General features: G+C 38.5%; 2 protein-coding genes across 3 annotated transcripts in view; both read right to left on the bottom strand.

Annotated features, from left to right (window-relative positions):
• LOC127419310 (MICOS complex subunit mic25a-like) overlaps positions 1–6,282 on the bottom strand; it is an 89,059-nt gene extending 82,777 nt beyond the window's left edge. Inside the window, exons 1-5 of one of the 2 annotated variants that reach the window (XM_051660628.1) lie at positions 6,253–6,282; positions 6,046–6,158; positions 3,714–3,798; positions 3,409–3,505; positions 2,696–2,840 (exon numbers count right to left, since the gene is read on the bottom strand). In XM_051660628.1, the coding sequence (XP_051516588.1) occupies positions 2,696–2,840; positions 3,409–3,505; positions 3,714–3,798; positions 6,046–6,129 (411 nt within the window). In that variant the 5' untranslated portion in view covers positions 6,130–6,158; positions 6,253–6,282. The other variant, XM_051660630.1, reaches the window with a different exon arrangement.
• Positions 6,283–8,142: 1,860 nt separating this feature from the next.
• On the bottom strand, positions 8,143–16,584 carry LOC127419301 (serine--tRNA ligase, cytoplasmic-like). Its single transcript, XM_051660607.1, has 11 exons — positions 16,372–16,584; positions 14,920–14,990; positions 14,737–14,817; positions 14,304–14,462; positions 12,693–12,836; positions 11,843–11,998; positions 11,509–11,730; positions 10,859–10,988; positions 9,340–9,497; positions 9,121–9,250; positions 8,143–9,009 (listed from the first exon to the last, which is right to left on the bottom strand). The coding sequence occupies exons 1-11, from the start codon at positions 16,505–16,507 to the stop codon at positions 8,849–8,851; spliced, it is 1,548 nt and encodes a 515-aa protein (XP_051516567.1). The 5' UTR covers positions 16,508–16,584; the 3' UTR covers positions 8,143–8,848.
• Positions 16,585–18,817: the final 2,233 nt, after the last annotated feature.

Below are 18,817 nucleotides of genomic sequence, written 5' to 3'. Positions count from 1 at the left end.
TCAGAGCTCATAAGACACACCAACAACATGTCCCTTATGGTCCTCAGGCCTGGAATATCACGTACAACATCACACTCACATAATCGTCCAATTCACTGTCTAAGAAAAGACGACATGTGTGAGGTTTAACTCTTATCAGGGTCCCAAGAATGAATGGACTGAATCCCTAAAGGATAAATCCCCTGAGTTATCTGAGTTACCGTAGACTTTGTCAGTTCGAACCATTCTGGCCATTCTCTGTTGACCTCTCTCATCAACAAGACATTTCTGTCCATAGAACTGCCACTCACTGGATGTGTTTTGTTTTTGGCACCATTTGGAGTAAATTCTAGAGACTGTTGTGTGTGAAAATCCCAGGAGATCTGTACAGATCCGTAGGTTTGAGTATTTCTGTAACCGCTGATCTCCTGGGATTTTCACACACAACAGTCTCTAGAATTTACTCCAAATGGTGCCAAAAACAAAAAACATCCAGTAAGCAGATGACTCAGATAACCGCTCTGTACAACTGTGGTGAAAAGAATAGCATCTCAGAATGCTATTCTGAGATATGGGTTGGCACTGTTTTGGCGGCACAAGGGGGACCTACACAATATTAGTCAGGTGGTTTTCATGTTGTGGCTGATCGGTAGCATGTAAATCCTTCCGATTTGCTTTTTTTTTTTTTTTTTTTTTAACCGGTTCTCAGTTCCCAACCCTATTCCTGGATATGTATTCAACAACCTGCTACATGTCATACACAGAATAAATCTGTTGAACCTAAAGTGCTGTGAAAAAGTATTTCCTGATTTCTTCTATTTTTGTGTATATCTCGTACTAAATTGTTTCAAAAATTCAAACAAAATCTAACATAAAACAAAGGCAATCTGAGTAAACACAAAATACAGTTTTTAAATGATAATGTTGTTTATTGAAGCAAAAAAGTTATCCAGTATCAACTGGGACTGTGTGAAAAAGTTACTAAATCCCCATATCTATGAAACTGCATTCATAATGGGGTTCAGCTGGACTAAACACACCCAGGCCTGATTACTGCCAGCCCTGTTCAATCAAATCAACAACTAAACAGAACTTTTTAAGCAGCATGAATTTGACTAAAAGGTCTCACCCAGTAGCACACTATGCCAAGGTCGAAATAAATTCCAGAAATGATGAGGAAAAAGGTGATTGAAATACATCAGTCTGGGAAGGGTTACAAAGCTATTTCAAAGGCTCTGGACTCCAAAGAACCACAGTGAGAGCCATTATCTCCAAATGGAGAAAACTTGGCACAGTAGTGAACCTTCCCAGAAGTGGCCAATCTTCCAAAATTCCTCCAAGAGCACAGCGATGACTCATCCAGGAAGCCACAAAAAAGCCAAGGACAGCATCCAAGAAACTGCAGGCCTCTCTCGCATCAATAAAGGTCACTGTTTATGACTCCACTATCAGAAAGACATTAGCCAAAAATGCCTTCCATGGAAGAGTGGCGAGGTGAAAACCACTGCTAACCCAGAAGAACATTAAGGCTCGTCTGAATTTTACCAAAACACACCTTGAGTATCCTCAAACCTTTTGGGAGAATGTTCTGTTGACTGATGAGTCGAAAGTGGAACTGTTTGGAAGACAGGGGTCCCGTTACATCTGGCATAAATCAAACACAGAATTCTACAAAAAAGAACATCATACCAATGGTCAAGCATGGTGGTGGCAGTGTGATAGTGATGGTGGTAGTGGCACGGGTAACTTGCAATAATTGAGGGAAACATGAATTCTGCTCTCTACCAGAAAATCCTAAAGGAGAACGTGCGGTCATCATTCTGTGAGTTGAAGCTCAAGCGCAACTGGATTATGCTGCAAGACAATGATCCAAAGCATAGGAGCAAGTCCACCTCTGAATGGCTCAAAAGAAGCAAAATTAAAGTTTTGGAGTGGCCTAGTCAAAGTGCTGGATAACTTTTTTGCTTCAATAAAAAAAAAAAAAAAAAAAAAAAAAAAAGATTTTATATATATATATATATATATGAAAACTGTATTTCGTGTTTACTCAGGTTGTCTCGTTTGAAGATCTAAAACAATTTAGTATGAAAAATACACAAAAATAGAAGAAATCAGGAAGGGGCAAATACTTGTAAGGGATAGTCAGTCAGTCATTATCATTACCACAAAATAAACCCTAAACAGGGTGATCAGGTCCCCAAACTCCTGCACTACCCTGAACAGTACTGCGGACAGCACTCAAGCCATTTGCATCATTAGATCATTAGAAGTGTAGCGTTGCTCCCACCCTTACAAAAAGTACTCTGGTGGTACCACTGTAGTGATGGTATCAGATAGTAATACCATTGTACTGGCATTTACATGGTACTCCAATGCATTTTAAAGAAAACTATGATTTATGTCCAAAACATTACCATTGGTTATTGGTATTACAATGTAAAAAACATGATAATACCATGGTGCTTTAATGTTTGTAAATTCATCACAAAAAGCTTCACACCTGAAGAACACGGACGTGTGATTGCTTGTTGTGTGACGTCACAGTAATTTGTCTGATATCTACCTGCATTAAAATGCAATCCTTTACATTACCATGCAATGACTGACAAAGCAAAACCTGTATTCATGCTGCTCAATGCAGGGTGCAGCTGAGTCAGAATGCATTTGCATGCGTCGTTATACTTGTGTACTTAAGTGCTGTGCTGAAGTATCTCACCAACTGTTTGGCTTTCTCAACCTCCTGCCGTGTCTGCACTCTCTCTCTCTGCACCGCTCGTGTAATGTCCTGCCGCGCTGCCTCTCTCTCTTTCTGTGCAATGCGAGCCAGCTCCTCTTGTATAATGGCCTGCTGCTGCTCATACCTGTGCAAACACACACACACACACACACACACACTCTCTATTATTTACCTGCCTGTTGCCAAACCATAATTCACCAACTGCTGTTCTGAATCTGACCACTAAGTGGTAGTGTTTTGTCCTTGTTCTAATGTTTGTTTTGACTACATGACTCATCCTTGAATGGCATCCAGGAGCAACAGTATTTTGAGCTTGTGTCATATTTATGCACATCTGATTCATATATTCTCAGATGATAAGCATTTATACAAAATGCTAAATTAATGGTTTGGAAATCAACTTTACACTCATGCAACATGGGTTTATTTAGCATAAAGCCCTTTAGAGCCCTTTAGAGTCATGTTAGGTGAGCCATATGGATCTTGTTTGTTTTTGGAATAACATGGATGCCATCTTACTGATTTGGTCAGTTAACTTGGGCCAGCTCAATGGGAAACAGAGTTCTGTCCAGAGTGTTGCAAGATGTTGAGATATAAACAGTTTTTCAGTCCAAAATCCTGACTCAGAATGTAACAGTGGCTAATTGGAAACATTTGGTTACTTTTTCTTGTAATGTACAAGGCAACAGTACCTCTTCCTTAGCTCATCTTTAGTGTCAGGAAAAGTGGTCCTGGTCTGAGTTTTTGGAGGTGAAGTGTCAGATGTGCTGGAAGCTTGAGTCTGCTGTCCTGCGAAATCATTGAAAAATGTAAATGATTATAACAAACCTGCATTAAATCATAAATATCCCACTGTATTTCTTGAACATAGACACCTTTCATTTTAGGTCACAAATATTACACTTCTGCACTTTCTATAATAAACATACAGTATAAAATATACTCTACTACCCTAATCAATGACATGATATCATTTGATGCAAATTTTATGTCATACCTTGGTTTTCTTTATTACTGAATGGTTGACTTGGTTCAGGAGTTTGACCAGCATTTCTCATGCGCTGTAGAACATCTTCAGACAGCTGAGGACAAAAAAGAGGTGAAGTTTACACAGAACTCCTTATACTTTAATGCTGCCTTCACGTGCCCTCAGAATTATCCAACTTCCCACTTGCGAATGTACACAATATGTATTGGTTCTCAAATCAGGTGTGCCTCTATCAGCTTTGGGTGTAATGCATTACACCCAACACTGAATGAGGCACATCTGATTTGTGTTTAGCCTCATCAGCCGCTGCCAAATAAACACAGAGCGCGCCTCTTCTTGGGGAGCTGGCTTCTATTCTCCATGTGTGCACACGCTGGCATTCTCGCAGGCCCAGGCGCAGAGCGTGGAGGGTTCGGCCAAGTTAGCTGAGTAGCTGGACCAACTCCTTAGACCACCGGTGCGAGTTAGATGTGACGCCGGAGAGGTCAGCACGCATGAGGATGCAAGATTCACCTTTATTTTGATCACCATTCTCACCATTTTTGGATATTTTATGTTTATTATTATTTTCAATAAATACCTCTACAAAGCTTGAGGCCACACCCACTGTGTCTGTCTCTTGCTCACCCTGCCACATTCAACCAAAAATGAAAATTCCCTCATTTACTCACCCTCATGCAATCCCAGATATGTATGACTTTCTTTCTTTAGCAGAACACAAACAAAAAAAATTTGGAAGAATATCTCAGCACTGTAGGTCCATACAATGCCAGTGAATGGTGATCAGACATTTGTAGCTCCAAAAATCACATAAAGGAAACATAGAAGTAATCCATAAGACTCCAGTGGTAAATTCATGTCTTCAGAAGCTATATAATAGGGGTGAATGAGAAACAGGTCAAAATTTAACAAAATTCCTTTTTTTAAACTCTACATCTCCACTTTCACTTTCACTTTTACATCTAAAAGTCACATAAGGTGTATCTGAAAGTGAAAGTTAAAGTAGAGATTTAGAGTAAAAAATGACTTAAATGTTGTTCTGTTTCTCACCCACACCTATTATATAGCTTCTGAAGAAATGGATTTAAACACTGGAGTCATGTGGATTACTTTTATGTTTCCTTTATGTGAATTTTGGAGCTACAAAGGTCAAAATGATGGTGCCCCCCTAGAGAGTTGGTTCTCTATGCAGACTGCGTAGTATTCATGTTGTCCCAATGCAAATGGATTAAGTAAAGCTGACAGGACACTTTTTTTTAAATTAACTCTTAATAAGTTAATTTCAGTTCCCTTGGTTACATGAATTTATTGAGTAATATGAACATGGGAGGTTCATTTTTGGTTTTTTGAGTGCAGATAAGGTTAGTAAGCGATTTTGCCACTAAAAGCATGTTAACAAGTATAATCTTTACGTCTTGTGGCTATACTTTTCAAACAGTGAGTATTTTAATATTTATTAGCTTGCCCCATTCACCTCTTCTATAAATGCCTTACTGCAACAGTGATTTTCGCTACTTCTTTATTTTCTTGAGGGATGAGTCGAAATCATTTTTGTGGTAACCAACGTTATGCCACAAACGCTGTCGATTAAGTTCAACTTGTATCGAAATTGGAATATTCCTTTAAATGTTATTCTGATGTCAAGGGTCCAGTCAGGCAGCTTACCCAAGATTAATGTACAGACGGTTTACACACCCAGGGCCGTAGCTAGTGGGGTGGAAGGTGGTAATGATTCTAGGGGCCCAAAGGTCCAGGGGGGCCCACAACAAATTCAATACTGTATTATTTTAATAGGAAAGGGACCCAGAGCAATATATAGTCAGGGGGCCCAGAATTTTCTGCTATGGCCCTGTACAAACCTGCCCAGTCTCAATTAAACTTCTGCGCACCTGAGTGGCCACTGGGTTTGTGGTATCATCATTATGATTATTACATTAAAGTTAAGTATAAAAAAAAAAGTTTGAAGTACAGTAAAGAGTTTCTCAAACCCCGAGGACTTGACTGTCATAAACTACAACGCACCTGTCAATCATGTGCGGACTGCAGGAGCAAAAACTCAAGTGTTTGAATGAACATGAAAAGACTGAGCTTAAATACTAAATAATAACAATAATAAAAGAGAGCATAATTAATGACAGCAACTGCAATTTTCGCCACATTGCCCCTGTTTGTCCAGCCTCACCTCGCCTAGTTCATTTAAGGACAGTCGGTAAACTTGATGCGATATATAAGCGATCAAATCCTCCATTTACAAATGTAATCGTACATTACCAGTATGATTTTTCCCACATAATGTATCTGTGTAGTAAATGCAGAATCAATGCCAGAGAAACAGCATTACCTTCACTCCACGCAGAATCCTCACCCTATCGTCCTCATCTAGGCCGAAAGAGACTCTCCTGCTCGTGCTCTCTCCGGAACCCATAGCTTTTTATTACCACTCTTTTAATGAATCTTAAATTAGAGAAAAACTGTTTTGCTATTTAATTGGAAAGATCACAAACTATCCCCTACATTCGGCGGTATGTTTGACAGATTTACATCTTACCGTGACGAAGTGACAGTGTGCAAAGGAGCAGTATCCTGTAATATGATTGGAGAATGGCACAACTATGAGCCAATAGAATTTAAGGATATAGAAGCGAGTGGATCGAAGGCTTCTGGGAATTGTAGTCCTAAAGGCGTCATTTGAATTTCTTTGCACATTGAAAAAATATTTTGAAGGTGCACTCAGTAACGTTTTCAGTGTGTCATCTTGGACTTACAGTGACACCTAGTGGTGTGGATGCAATAGTTTTCAGTTACAGATGCCATTATAGAAATTCATTATTCACATTCAGCCATGGTAAATTTAATCCAAGTGTGAAAGTGTTCAATAACAAGATGGTTTTCTGAGATTAAGGGAGTAGTATTCAGATGGTCATGTGATTCTAAAATGGCAGCCCCCATGAGGGGGCCCCTCCCCCATGTAGAGCTTTTATAAGGTTACTGATAGGACTGGAGTCCTCATCTCATGTGAATGGTCATGATTTTATATATATGTTTCAAAATTACAGTTAATTTCTTCAGGAGTAAAACTTTTTAATGGGGGAAAAAAACTACTGAGTGCACCTTTAAATATTAACAATTCTTGTATTTATTTATTTATTTATTTACTTCAGTGTAAAAGAAATTAATAGAAATTTTGAAACATATTTACAAAATCACGACCACTGACATGAAATGAGGACACCAGCCATATCAATAACCTTATAAAAGCTGTTTTATTCTACATGAAGAGGGTCCACATGACCAGCAGAATACTGCTCGCTTAATCTCAGTTACCGTCTTGTTATTGGATACTTTCACTCATGGATTAAATTAATCAAGGCTGATTTTGAATAGTGAATTTCTATAATGCCACTGCTAACAGAAGAATATCGTGTTTGAATGATGCTGCATCCACACCACTAAGTGTAAGTCCAAGATGACAAGTTCCAAAAATGACTGAGTGCACCTTTAAATGGGTCATGACATGAGGAATCAATTTTTCCTTGATGTTTTGAAATTTAAGAGTTTAAAATTTTACTTTAAAACCATACTGTAAGTTTCAGAACTCAAAACTTCCTCCTCACAGCGAAAAAAGAGCATTTGTTGTAACCAAGCTGCCAAATGACTCGTTCTCGAATTCCTCCACATTGTGATGTCACACTGTGGAAGAAATTTGCACCTGACCACCTCCACAACAACACGTCAACGCCTGTTTTACCTTATTACTTCAGTAGGTAGCAAAGGAGAGAGCAGGTTAGTCAAGAGCAGAGAGCCAATCACAACAGTGGGCGTTTACTGTCAAGTCTTAAAGGAGCAACAGCCAGTGGCGGATTAAGGCATGGGCGACATGGGCTGCCGCCCAGGGTGGCATCTTGCCGGTGGTGGCACGAGACGCCCACACAGACAAGTGGCTGCCCTGAACTCCATCAGCCATCTCATATACAATCAGCACCCACCTTGCTTGCCTATACTATACATGTAACTCTAAATATTTTTTATAAAATAACAAATTAAAAAATACAAAACAAGTTTCAAGTGACCAATAGTTACTGTCAAGTAGATACTAAATATCCATACTAATACCTACAGTCACATCAAAGAATGCTGACTTTACAGTTACATGCACAATTAATTTGAACCCAACACTATATTATACACATTTCAAATTATATTCCTTCTCATGTAAAATCATAATAATAATAATGTAAAACCACAACCTTTAAATTTTCCTTCATTTGTATCCACCTCCCATTAATTGGCTTATAACATTATTATTTAGAATTATTGGGCATTTTTTGCCATTGATGCCATTTGTAAAATGCTTTACATTATTTGAATGCACTGACACGTTACTACAGTACAATCAAATAATGTGAAGCCAAGCATTTTTCAATGACCAGACAATGCATTTCACTTTCCATATTGATTTATTCCCATAGGCCATCATTCTGACACCTCAAACCAGGCATGTTAAGCAAGTACAGTACATATAATCACATTCCCTGTTTTACAGACAATTCACAGAGACAGAGATGAATGACAGATGCATTTATAACAGCTCATCCTGTATCACTTTGAGGTTTTGTGACAATGTAAATGGTAAGTGCTCAGTAATCAACAATTAATAACTTTAACAATTATGCTTCCATTTTACTTATTTATTGCACAGATTTTATTTCTAAGACAGAATATTGAAAGAAAGAGGTCTTCTCATTGTGTAAAACTGATTTCCATTCAGAACAAGATGAAATACCCTCCTCTAATGTGGCACTGATGCAGTATATCGAAGTACTGTTTATAATAAAGCAGTTTTGAATTTAACTGTATCTTAGTACAACAATGACTTGGAAATTACAGAGCCATTGAAAGCATTTCTGGTTATTGGCTATATGTCTGTCAAACCATCATGCATTTTGAATTGAAGATTTCAATTTTCCCTCTGCAAGAAAATGATTTAAAAATCTAGACAGAAAACTGTCCGAGAAGAAATAAAACGCAGCAAAGGAGATGACATGAATGAAATGGAGTGACAGATTCAGTGAACAATGACAGTGAATGGGCAGGTGGACATTATAAGAACCATTATGATTGGCTTTGACTGTATAGGGGCGTGTCTAAGAGTCAATGACGGACATGTTATCCACTTTATTCTCTAGATCAGCGTCGCTGCCTTGCTGTTTCTTCTTCTTGCCTCCTTCCTGCTGTTTCTTTTGCTTCTTGGTTGCCTCCTGGTCAATGGGGGCGGGCTTTACAAACTTGATCATTTCTGTTAAACCTGAGTAAATAAACCATAATACTGTTAGTGGCTTCTTATTACCAGAAAAAATGAAATAGTATTTAGTCATTTAATTTTTTTCCCCCACATTATATATTCAGCTGCACACACCTGGAGGCATGAATGCCCTGAGGGGTTCTGGAACTATGATGCCTTCCTCTGTCTGGAAGTTTTCTAAGATCGCACAGATAACACGAGTGGTCGCGCACATGGTGGCATTTAGCATGTGCACGAACTCAGCCTTTAGGAGAAAAGGCACAATGGTTAGCCAAAGCAGCTGGAAACAGTGAATACAGATTATCCAGCACACTCTCTAAGAACAGCGTGCACCTTATCCATCATCTTCTTGGTCTGGCCGTAGCGAATACGCAGGCGGCGAGCCTGGTAGTCAGTGCAGTTTGAACAGGACACAAGCTCTCTAAAGGCCTGGGAGCCTGGGAACCAAGCCTCCAAATCCAACTTTTTACTGGCGGCGTAGTTCAATGCACCTGTGACATAAAGGTGAACAATATATCTGAACCCAGTGTAAAAACTGCTTTGTGACAAGCTAAAACTTTCAGTGTTTTGCAACAGAAGATCAAAGACCCTGTTAGTTTGGCCCTTTTAAAACAGGGGATATCAAACTTTTTGACACCCAAATACAATTATATTTTAAAGACAACATGATGTTTACAAAATTAAATAATTAAATTGTATATTGTCATTGTACTAAAGCCAAAATAAATTATTAAAATATTGTCTGGAAAATACTGTGTTTACTTTATATTCAGTTGATGGCGTATCTTATTTCTACACACTATTAGAGTAATGTTTTATGTACAAGCCTGATGAAACATGTTTCATTTCAACTCAATACAATTTTTATTCGAGTCTACAGAAAGTACTACATAGAGTACAACAGTATTGACGTTTACTTTAACAACTTTTTTCCTCTGAAATTTTCCAAGGTCCTAATTACTTGTTTGAAACCCCCTTGAGCATTCTTACTATATACAGAATAAAATCTTCTTAAGAAAAGAAAGTTCTTGGGATAAATTGTAAGACGTTCATAAGAAGGTATAAACATTGATGGTTTAGGGGGGAAAAACAACAACATTAACGAACAACAACAGTTCCATTATTACAAAATATTCTTAAATTCTTTCTTCAGAAGAAAATAGTAGTTAAGAAGAATTTTATTCTTAAAGGTGCAATTTTAGGCATTTTTTAAACATGTTGTCTTCGACTTACACTGACAGCCAAAGGCGTGGATGCAGCATCATTCAAACACAATAGTTTTCAGTTACCCAATGTAAGAATTCACTATTCACAGTCAGCCATGATTAGTTTAGTCCAAGATTGAACGTGTCCAACAACAGGACCGTTACTGAGATTAAGCAAGTAGTATTTGGCTGGTCTTGTGATTCTAAAATGGCAGCCCCCATGACGGCGCCCCTGCCTCATTTAGAATAAAACAGCTTTTATAAGGTTACAGATATGACTAGACTCCTAATCTCATGTGGGTGATCATGATTTTATACATATGTTTCAAAAATCATATTCATTTCTTAAGGAGTACAACTTTTTTAATGCTGAAAAAATTACTGAGTGTACCTTTAAGAATGTTTTGTGAATCTGCCAACCATTTCATAACTTACGATATTAATAATTTATGGTTGTTATTTAAGGAAATACTTCACGCAGACACCTAGAAATCATTGCATTTTCAGTATACGCAGCAGAAACGCTGTCGGTGTGAAAGCATATCGCGATGGTCCTGCAGCTTTGTGTATACGCTGCTTTGCCGTATGGTGTGAAACAGCATTACACTGGAGCTCTCAATGGACATGCGGCGTAACATGAAACAAACCTGACACAATGTTGACGATGCGGTAGGGAATTCCTAACGACTGATAAAACTCTTCAGCAGTTCCGATCATTTCATCAAACATCTCCCATGATTTGTTGTCATGAGGCGAGGCGTACACAAATTGCTCAATCTGTTAATGGATGGAAACAATTGACAATCAGAGAGAGAGGTTGTGATTTCAAAGGTAAACAATGGTATGGATAAACAAGATTCAGCTTGTTTGCTTGTAATTAATGACAGGAACCTTTTGAGGCACATATGTTTGGCTAAACTGTATTTGGACACTTAATACATCTTAATGTCATCGTGTTAGCATTTTCTGCAATTATGTTAAACCAACTGGTGTGAAGGCGATTTTTATTGGATGTGTGAAGTCAGTTGCCCTCAAGTTTACACAGATGTGTGAGTAACCACAGATGTCATTCACATTCCAATAACAATAGACAACCAGAAAATATCCAAATACTTTTTATGAAATGTTCTGCTTTGAAAAGTGTGCTTGTGCTATCTTCCGTTAATAATAATTGTCCAAATAAATGGTTTGATATTTTGTCATCTAATGCAAGGACATATAAGTGTCCAAAACCTTTTTACAGCCAAAGATCTAAACAGCTACAGCAACTGTATTTTCAAGATTGAACTGCACTGACCTTCTCAAACTGATGGACCCTGAAGATCCCACGTGTGTCTCTGCCATGAGAGCCCACTTCCTGTCTGAAGCAGGTGGAGAGGCCAGCGTAGCGGATGGGGAGGTCCTCTGGTTTCAGCCACTCATCTCTCAGGAAGGCAGCGATTGGCTGCTCTGATGTGGCGATCAAATACTTCTCGTCCACCGTATTGTCGTCTGACTTCTCGCTTCCTTTCCCAATCACCTGTATGATCACATGACAGGAAATTGTGTCGTATTTTAATATTTAGGGATAACAAACAAACATTAAAACTGTCTAATTAATGGACGCATAAATTAACAGATGTTGGACAAACCTTGTAGAGTTCCTCGTCAAACTGGCTCAGCTGAGCAACCTCCTGCATAACTTCTTTCCTCATGAAGAAGGGTGTGTAGAGGAGATTGTAGTTCTTGCTGTACAGGATCCGCAGTGCATAGTTTATTAATGCCTGCTCCAGGAAAACTAGAGGCCCCTGAAACAACATTTCAAGCATTTGGGGATTTTGTGCTTGTTTGATGCTTTTGATTTTATTAAGATCCTCCAGGACTGCGACAGACTTTCGAGACATTATTAAGTTGTCCTAAAAACGGACAACATTAGATTCTTCCAATAAACCCCAGACACTTTTGTCATTGTTAAAGCTTTCTCCGTTTCATGGATAAACGTTTGTTCTAAATGTTTAGAGAATCGTTTGAATGCAACAGCAAATTCCACAGTCTCACATTTCTTACATATTTTTGTCTTTTACAGATTACCATACAAAGCTATACAAATTACCAACTGTATCATGTGATTACATAGAGGAGATTGTCCAGATTTGAAGCAGAATAATAAAAAAAAATCAATTACAATAAAAAATGTCCATGCATCTACTTAAAAAGTGGCCGTGATTAAAAGATTCATCTTGGGATTTTAAGAATCGATACTGGATCATTCAAATGAATAAATCGCAATTAATTGGAAAACCAATATTTTTATCCAATATGCTCTTGTTGAAAGCTTCTCTACGAGGACACAGTTAGACAGAGTAGCCAAGCCCTTACATGTGTTTTTGCATGGTTAGTATGCACATCACCTAACAATAGTCTGTTTAATGTCTGTTTACAACAGATACAGTCTGTCTGGGTTTATATGTAGGTGGCTGACTTGTTTTAATGGCAACAAACCTTAAGAAAGTATCCTCTGCTACCAGCCACAATGGCTCCTTTTTCTCCTTCGTATCCATCCACCATGACGACCAGGTCCACGTGGGAGTACTTCTTCTGCACAGAGCAGTCGCCCCAGGTGCGCTCCACCTTATTATCTACATCCTAAGAAAGAGGAAAACAGCTGTATATTACTGCAAGAGGATCCAGTAAATGTTTAACATTTCTTCTATTTATCTAAAGTTGCTTACTGGCCAGACCGACACTACTTGCCCCCTCCATTATTTGCAGTCTTGGTGTCTAGGTACACTCGGTACGTTTCAATGTATTCCATCTATTCAAAAGTTCACATTCTCAGGGGCCTGGGTAGCTCACCGAGTATTGACGCTGACTACCACCCCTTGTGTCATGAGTTCGAATCCAGGGCTTGCTGAGTGACTCCAGCCAGGTTTCCTTAGCAACCAAATTGGACCGGTTGCTAGGGAGGGTAGAGTCATGTTTGGGTAACCTCCTCGCGGTCGCTATAATGTGGTTCGCTCTCGGTGGGGCGCGTGGTGAGTTGCGCGTGGATGCCACGGAGAATAGCGTGAAGCCTCCACACGCACTATGTCTCCGCGGTAACGCGCTCAACAAGCCACATGATAAGATGCAAGATAAGACGCGGAGGCAACTGAGATTCGTCCTCCGCCACCTGGATTGATGCGAGTCGCTACGCCACCACGAGGACTTAGTGCATTGGGAATTGGGCATTCCAAATTGGGGAGAAAAATAAAAAAATATATTTCACATTCTCTGTAGAACACTGAAGCTCAAAAAGCACATAAAGACAGCATAAAAGTAATCCATAAGACTCCAGTGGTTTAATCCATGTCTTCAGAAGTGAGGTGTGGGTGAGAAACAGATCAGTATTTAAGTCCTTTATTTTACTATAAATCTCCACTTCCAAAACAACCCTCCTAAGCACTCTTCTCTCCTAAGAGTTCTTCTATTGTTTTTGACGATTTGCATTTTTCATGCCTATTGTCACCTACTGGGCAGGAAGGAGAATTTATAGTGAAAATTTTGATCTGTTTCTCACCCACACTTATCATATCACTTCTGAAGACATGGATTTAACCACTGGAGTCGAATGGATTACTTTTATGCTGCTTTTTTGAGCGTCACAGTTTTTGACCCTGTTGCTTTGAATTGTATGGACCTACAGAGCTGAGATATTCTTTTAAAAACCTTTGTGTTCAGCAGAAGAAAAAAAAAGTCCTACACATCTGGGAACTCTAGGAAAAGAGCATGGTGACCACAGATGTCAAGCAAGACTGCCAATGCATAACAAATTAAATTTCAGTCTGTTCTCATGGGGCTTTAGAAGACTTGGAGTTTAGTTCAAAAGCTTTTGGACTATTCTTGTCATGTCTTTATTGTGCTTTACTTGTCCTTTTTGGAGGTTACCATTGACAACCCCAGGTTACCATCCACTTTCATTATATGGGAGAGAGCAGTGTGAACATTTTTCAAAAAAATATCCTTTTTGTTCCACAGTAGAAAGAAAGTCATATGGGTTTGGAAACGTCATGAGGGAAAGTAAATGATAAAATAACTTTAAAACATCACCCGTGCCCACTTGTTAAAACTCACCTCATCATTGCTAATGGGCACAGAGGGGTGCAGTAGGTTGCCGATCTCTCTCAGGTACTCAAAGCGCTCCGCCTCCAGCTTAAGCCGATCATTGTCTGTCTTCTGCACTGCCTCGTCCACCAGTAACCGCACCCTCTTGATCTGAGTCACCGTAAGGGACTGCCAGGGACAGGATGCAGAATTTGCGGTCAAAATGAACTCGCATTACAGACTGTGAATTATTGCTTGACGTGTTTAATTTTGCAGTTTGTCCAGGAATTCAGAAAGATTTGAGATGGTTACGATTTCCAAACACAACAAAGAACACCCTGTGCCGTTTCTAGGAAACTTTAGGACCTGACAAGTTTGAAAAACACTAGTAAAGTACACAAAGAAGTCTACCAATAAACTGAGCATGTCCGTGGTGTAAATTATGCAATATTGCGTTACTTACTAATAATGTTTCTGCAGTGAGGTCTTCCAAGTTCTGTGCCTCTTCTGGAAGAGTCTCATCATCACCAACAGGCTCTTTCTTCTGCAAAAAAAAAAAAAAAACAGACATATGATAAGATCAAAAGCATGCCTCTTTTACAGATTATAAAAATACAACATTGCCTACTGGCAATGCTCCACGTACCTTCATTTTTTCGCCAATGGCCTTGCTGCACAGATTCTTGGCCTTGTTTAGGTTATCTGCGGTAAAGCGACCTGGAGGCAAAAAAAGAATGCAAACATTAAAACATGACATTGTTTTACTGGCAAGAGTAATTATACTTTGAGTAGTTCACCCAAAAATGAAAATTCTCTCATAATTTTCTCACCCTTATGCAATCCCAGATGTATATGACTTTATCTGCTGAACTGATTTTTTGAAAAATATTTCAGCTCTTTTGGTTCATTCAATGCAAGTGAACGGGTGCCAAAATTTTGAAGCTCCAAAATTCATATAAGTCAGCATAAAAGTAATCCATACAACTCCAGTGGTTAAATCAATGTCTTCATAAGTGATATGATAGGTGTGGATGAGAAATAGATCAATATTTAAGTCCTGTTATAATATAAATTCTCCTCCCTGCTCAGACAAACTCTACTTTAACATTCACTTTTGCATTCTTCTTGTGTTTTTGGTGATTCACATTCTTCATGCATGTCGCCCCCAACTGGGCAGGGAGAAGAATTTCTAGCAAAAAAAAAAAAAAAAAAAAGACATAAATATTGATCTTTTTCTCACCCACACCTATAATATCACTTCTGAATATATGGATTCAAAACACTGGAGTCATATGGATTACTTTTATGATGACTTTGTGCTTTTTGTAGCATCAGAATTTTGGCACCCATTCACTCTGCACCTGCAGAGCTAAAATATTCTTTTAAAATCGATCCATTTTAATCTCAAGCACTTTTCGTCAAAATTTGCGATTCTCCAAGTATTCCAGTACTAAAATTTCTAAACGCTATATTTAAGCACTTTAAGGACCTTGTGAAAAAGTCATATGGGTTTGGAACAACATGAGGCTGAGTAAATGTTGGCAGAATTTGCTTTTTTTTAAAAGAACTATCCCTTTAATGATTACACTTTTAATTGATTAAAAGGGAAGAAAAATACCAAACTCGAATTTCCTAATACTTCACATTAGCTGCATAGTCAAGAACAGGTTAACTGCACTGACAGTCCGCAGCTCCACCTCTGTGTGTTTCACTATAGCACAATGATTGCATCAGATCCAGCCAAGTGATGCTGCGACACCCATTTAATCAATTCACCTCTCTATTATCTCTCATCCAGGAATAACACCTGATGTAAACAAATATAAGGCTAAATATCTAATTATATTCATTATAAAAATGTATAGAAGATTAAACCCACTGTCTATGACAGCTGGGTTAACTGTTAAGAGTCAATGCTACATGCTACTTCAGTGCTAAAGCCGGCAATTATGTTTTTCAGCCTAAACTCGACATTTGATATCAACGTCATTATGCGTTATAGCACATTTAAAATGCATTGCTCATAATACATATTTGTAAACAAATATAAGTTTTACAGGCTGGCATGTGTTTAAGAAGCTTTAGCATTAGCACTCACATTTTCTCCATTCTGTGTCAGCCTGGACCAGTTTATCCACCAGAGACACATCTTTAAACCGTTTCCTCTGGGTCTCCCTGACGATTTCAGGATCGCCGCCTTTATCGGTGCGAAACAGGTCTAAATCGAGCACCATAGTTGCTGCAAACCCGGTGTGCGGTGTGGATGAATGAAGGCAGACAGGGGATTCAGGAAGGAAATATGGAAAGTGTGGTGGACGTACAGGGAGGGGAGGCGCTAGAGAGCAGCTGAATGTGAATATTCATATTTGTTTTATTTTTTTTTACTTTTGCTCATAAACATTATATAATTTGTATTATTACAAACAATAAATATTTTATAATAAATTATTTATAAATAAACTATTTATAACACGAATTATAACTTGAATTATAATAAAAGATTAAACAAAACAATTTAAACAAACGGAAGTTTGCTACTGTGACGAAGGCGTTGCTCATTATTATTAAATTATTTATTACGACACATATGGTTAATTCATATTCATGAGACTATCCTTCATCGTAGTGGGATTCGTAAATTGTCATGCTGCAGTTGGGTCATTTTCTTTGCTGCTTCAAAATTGAAATGAAATATGACTAATAAACCTTTCTCTGACATTATTGAATCTTATTCCAAATTAGGATAATTTCCTTCTTGTCTGCAATATTAAAGTTGACAATTTATCAGCAACAGTCTGCATTGCACAGACATTTTTCAATGTTTTACATAATTAATTTGTGGTCTATATAAACTATATATTAAGCCTAATTTAATATGGAATGAGAGTGAAAATCTTATAAGAATAAATCATTATTTTTCAAAAACTGTTTTGAATATAAATGTATTCTGGTCAGTCTGCTAGTTAAAGGGACAGTTCACCCAACAATTAAAATTCTATCTTCATTTACTCACCCTCATGCCATCCCAGATATGCTTGAATTTCTTTTTTCCGCTGAACACAAACAAAGATTTTAAAAGAATATCTCAGCTCTGTAGGTTCATACAATGCTAGTGAATGGTGACCAGAACTTTGAATCTCTAAAAATCACATAAAATCAATATAAAAGTAATCCATACGACTTCAGTGGTTAAATCCAGATCGTCTGAAGCCGTATGACAGGCGGTGATCCTGATCAATGTTTGTCTTTTTTTTTTTTTACTATAAATATCCACTTCACTTTCACTTCCACATTCTTCTTTAGTTTTTTTAGTGATTTGCATTCTTTGCACATATCGCCACCTACTGGTCGGGGCTGGTCAAAGGTGGAGATTTATAGCAAAAAGGACTTAAATATTAATCTGTTTCTCACCCACACCAATCATATCACTTCTGAGGACATGGATTTATGGATTACTTTAATGCTGGTTTTATGTGATTTTAAAAAGTATATAAGTATTGTTTTGTTTCTCAAAATAATCAATCGTTTGCGTTCAGAAGAACTTTATTTGTCGACTGGAGTCGTGTGGATTATTTTGATGCACCCCAAATATGCACTTTGGACCGTCAAAAAAATGGAGGATATTCACTTGCATTGTTTAAAGGAGGAGGCCTGAAATTAAATCCTAAAAGTCTTAAATTCTGTTTTGATGAAGAAAGAAACTCAGATACATCTTAGATGGCCTGAGGGCGAGTAAATTATCAGAAAATTTAAAATTTCAGGTGAACTATTCCTTTAATGCTTAATGTGATTTATTTCTCTTTCTCCAACAAGAATTTTCCATAGTCCTTGGTTTCATCCTGTCAGGTTCTGTTTCTCAATTCCCTATTAACAGTTTGAAACAACTTGTTTTGCATGTCCATGTAGAGATGACCGTCTAATTTGTTGCCATTACTGGACAGGGACAGAGCGGGAGGCGCGCCAGCATCAACTGAAGCAAGCAGGGATGCAGAGGACGCTAGAGGAAAGTGTGCTCGTGAGGGGAGGAAGTGTGTGCATTTGGAAGTCAGGAGCTCCCTGATGAGAGTCAGTTGAAGAGAGTGAGGTGCAAACGAAGCCCAGACGAATTCCCCCGAGACGCGGGGCAGATACCGAGGAATCCTCCTCCACAATCCTGGGCAAAGTTTGTGAGAGAACACACGCAGACAGGCAAACAACAGATACTCGAGCTCGCGCCAACTATACAAGAGCCGCTGGACTGCACTATAAACAACACACGTGTTAACAGGAAACAATAAACTGGCAAAGAAGGAAAGAAAACACGAGGAATAAGAAGGGAGTGCAATTAGGAGAAAGCAGGTGGCAGCCGGCATGAAACTCATGTGATCAGCGTCTCCACGGGATCGATCAGATCACGCGTGCCGGCTCCACCTGTGAGACACAAGGGAGAGAAAAACAAACAACAGTTAGACCCTGCACACATGCTGGAACCATGACATTATTAGCTTTTGAATTTATGATGGGTTTACTTTATTGTGGAATGATGTGGTATTTGGATTCTCTGA

This window comes from Myxocyprinus asiaticus, chromosome 28, assembly GCF_019703515.2.
Source record: "Myxocyprinus asiaticus isolate MX2 ecotype Aquarium Trade chromosome 28, UBuf_Myxa_2, whole genome shotgun sequence".
Taxonomy (NCBI): domain Eukaryota; kingdom Metazoa; phylum Chordata; class Actinopteri; order Cypriniformes; family Catostomidae; genus Myxocyprinus; species Myxocyprinus asiaticus.
Note: the sequence above shows the minus strand (reverse complement) of the source record. Positions and strands in the feature narration are given on the sequence as shown.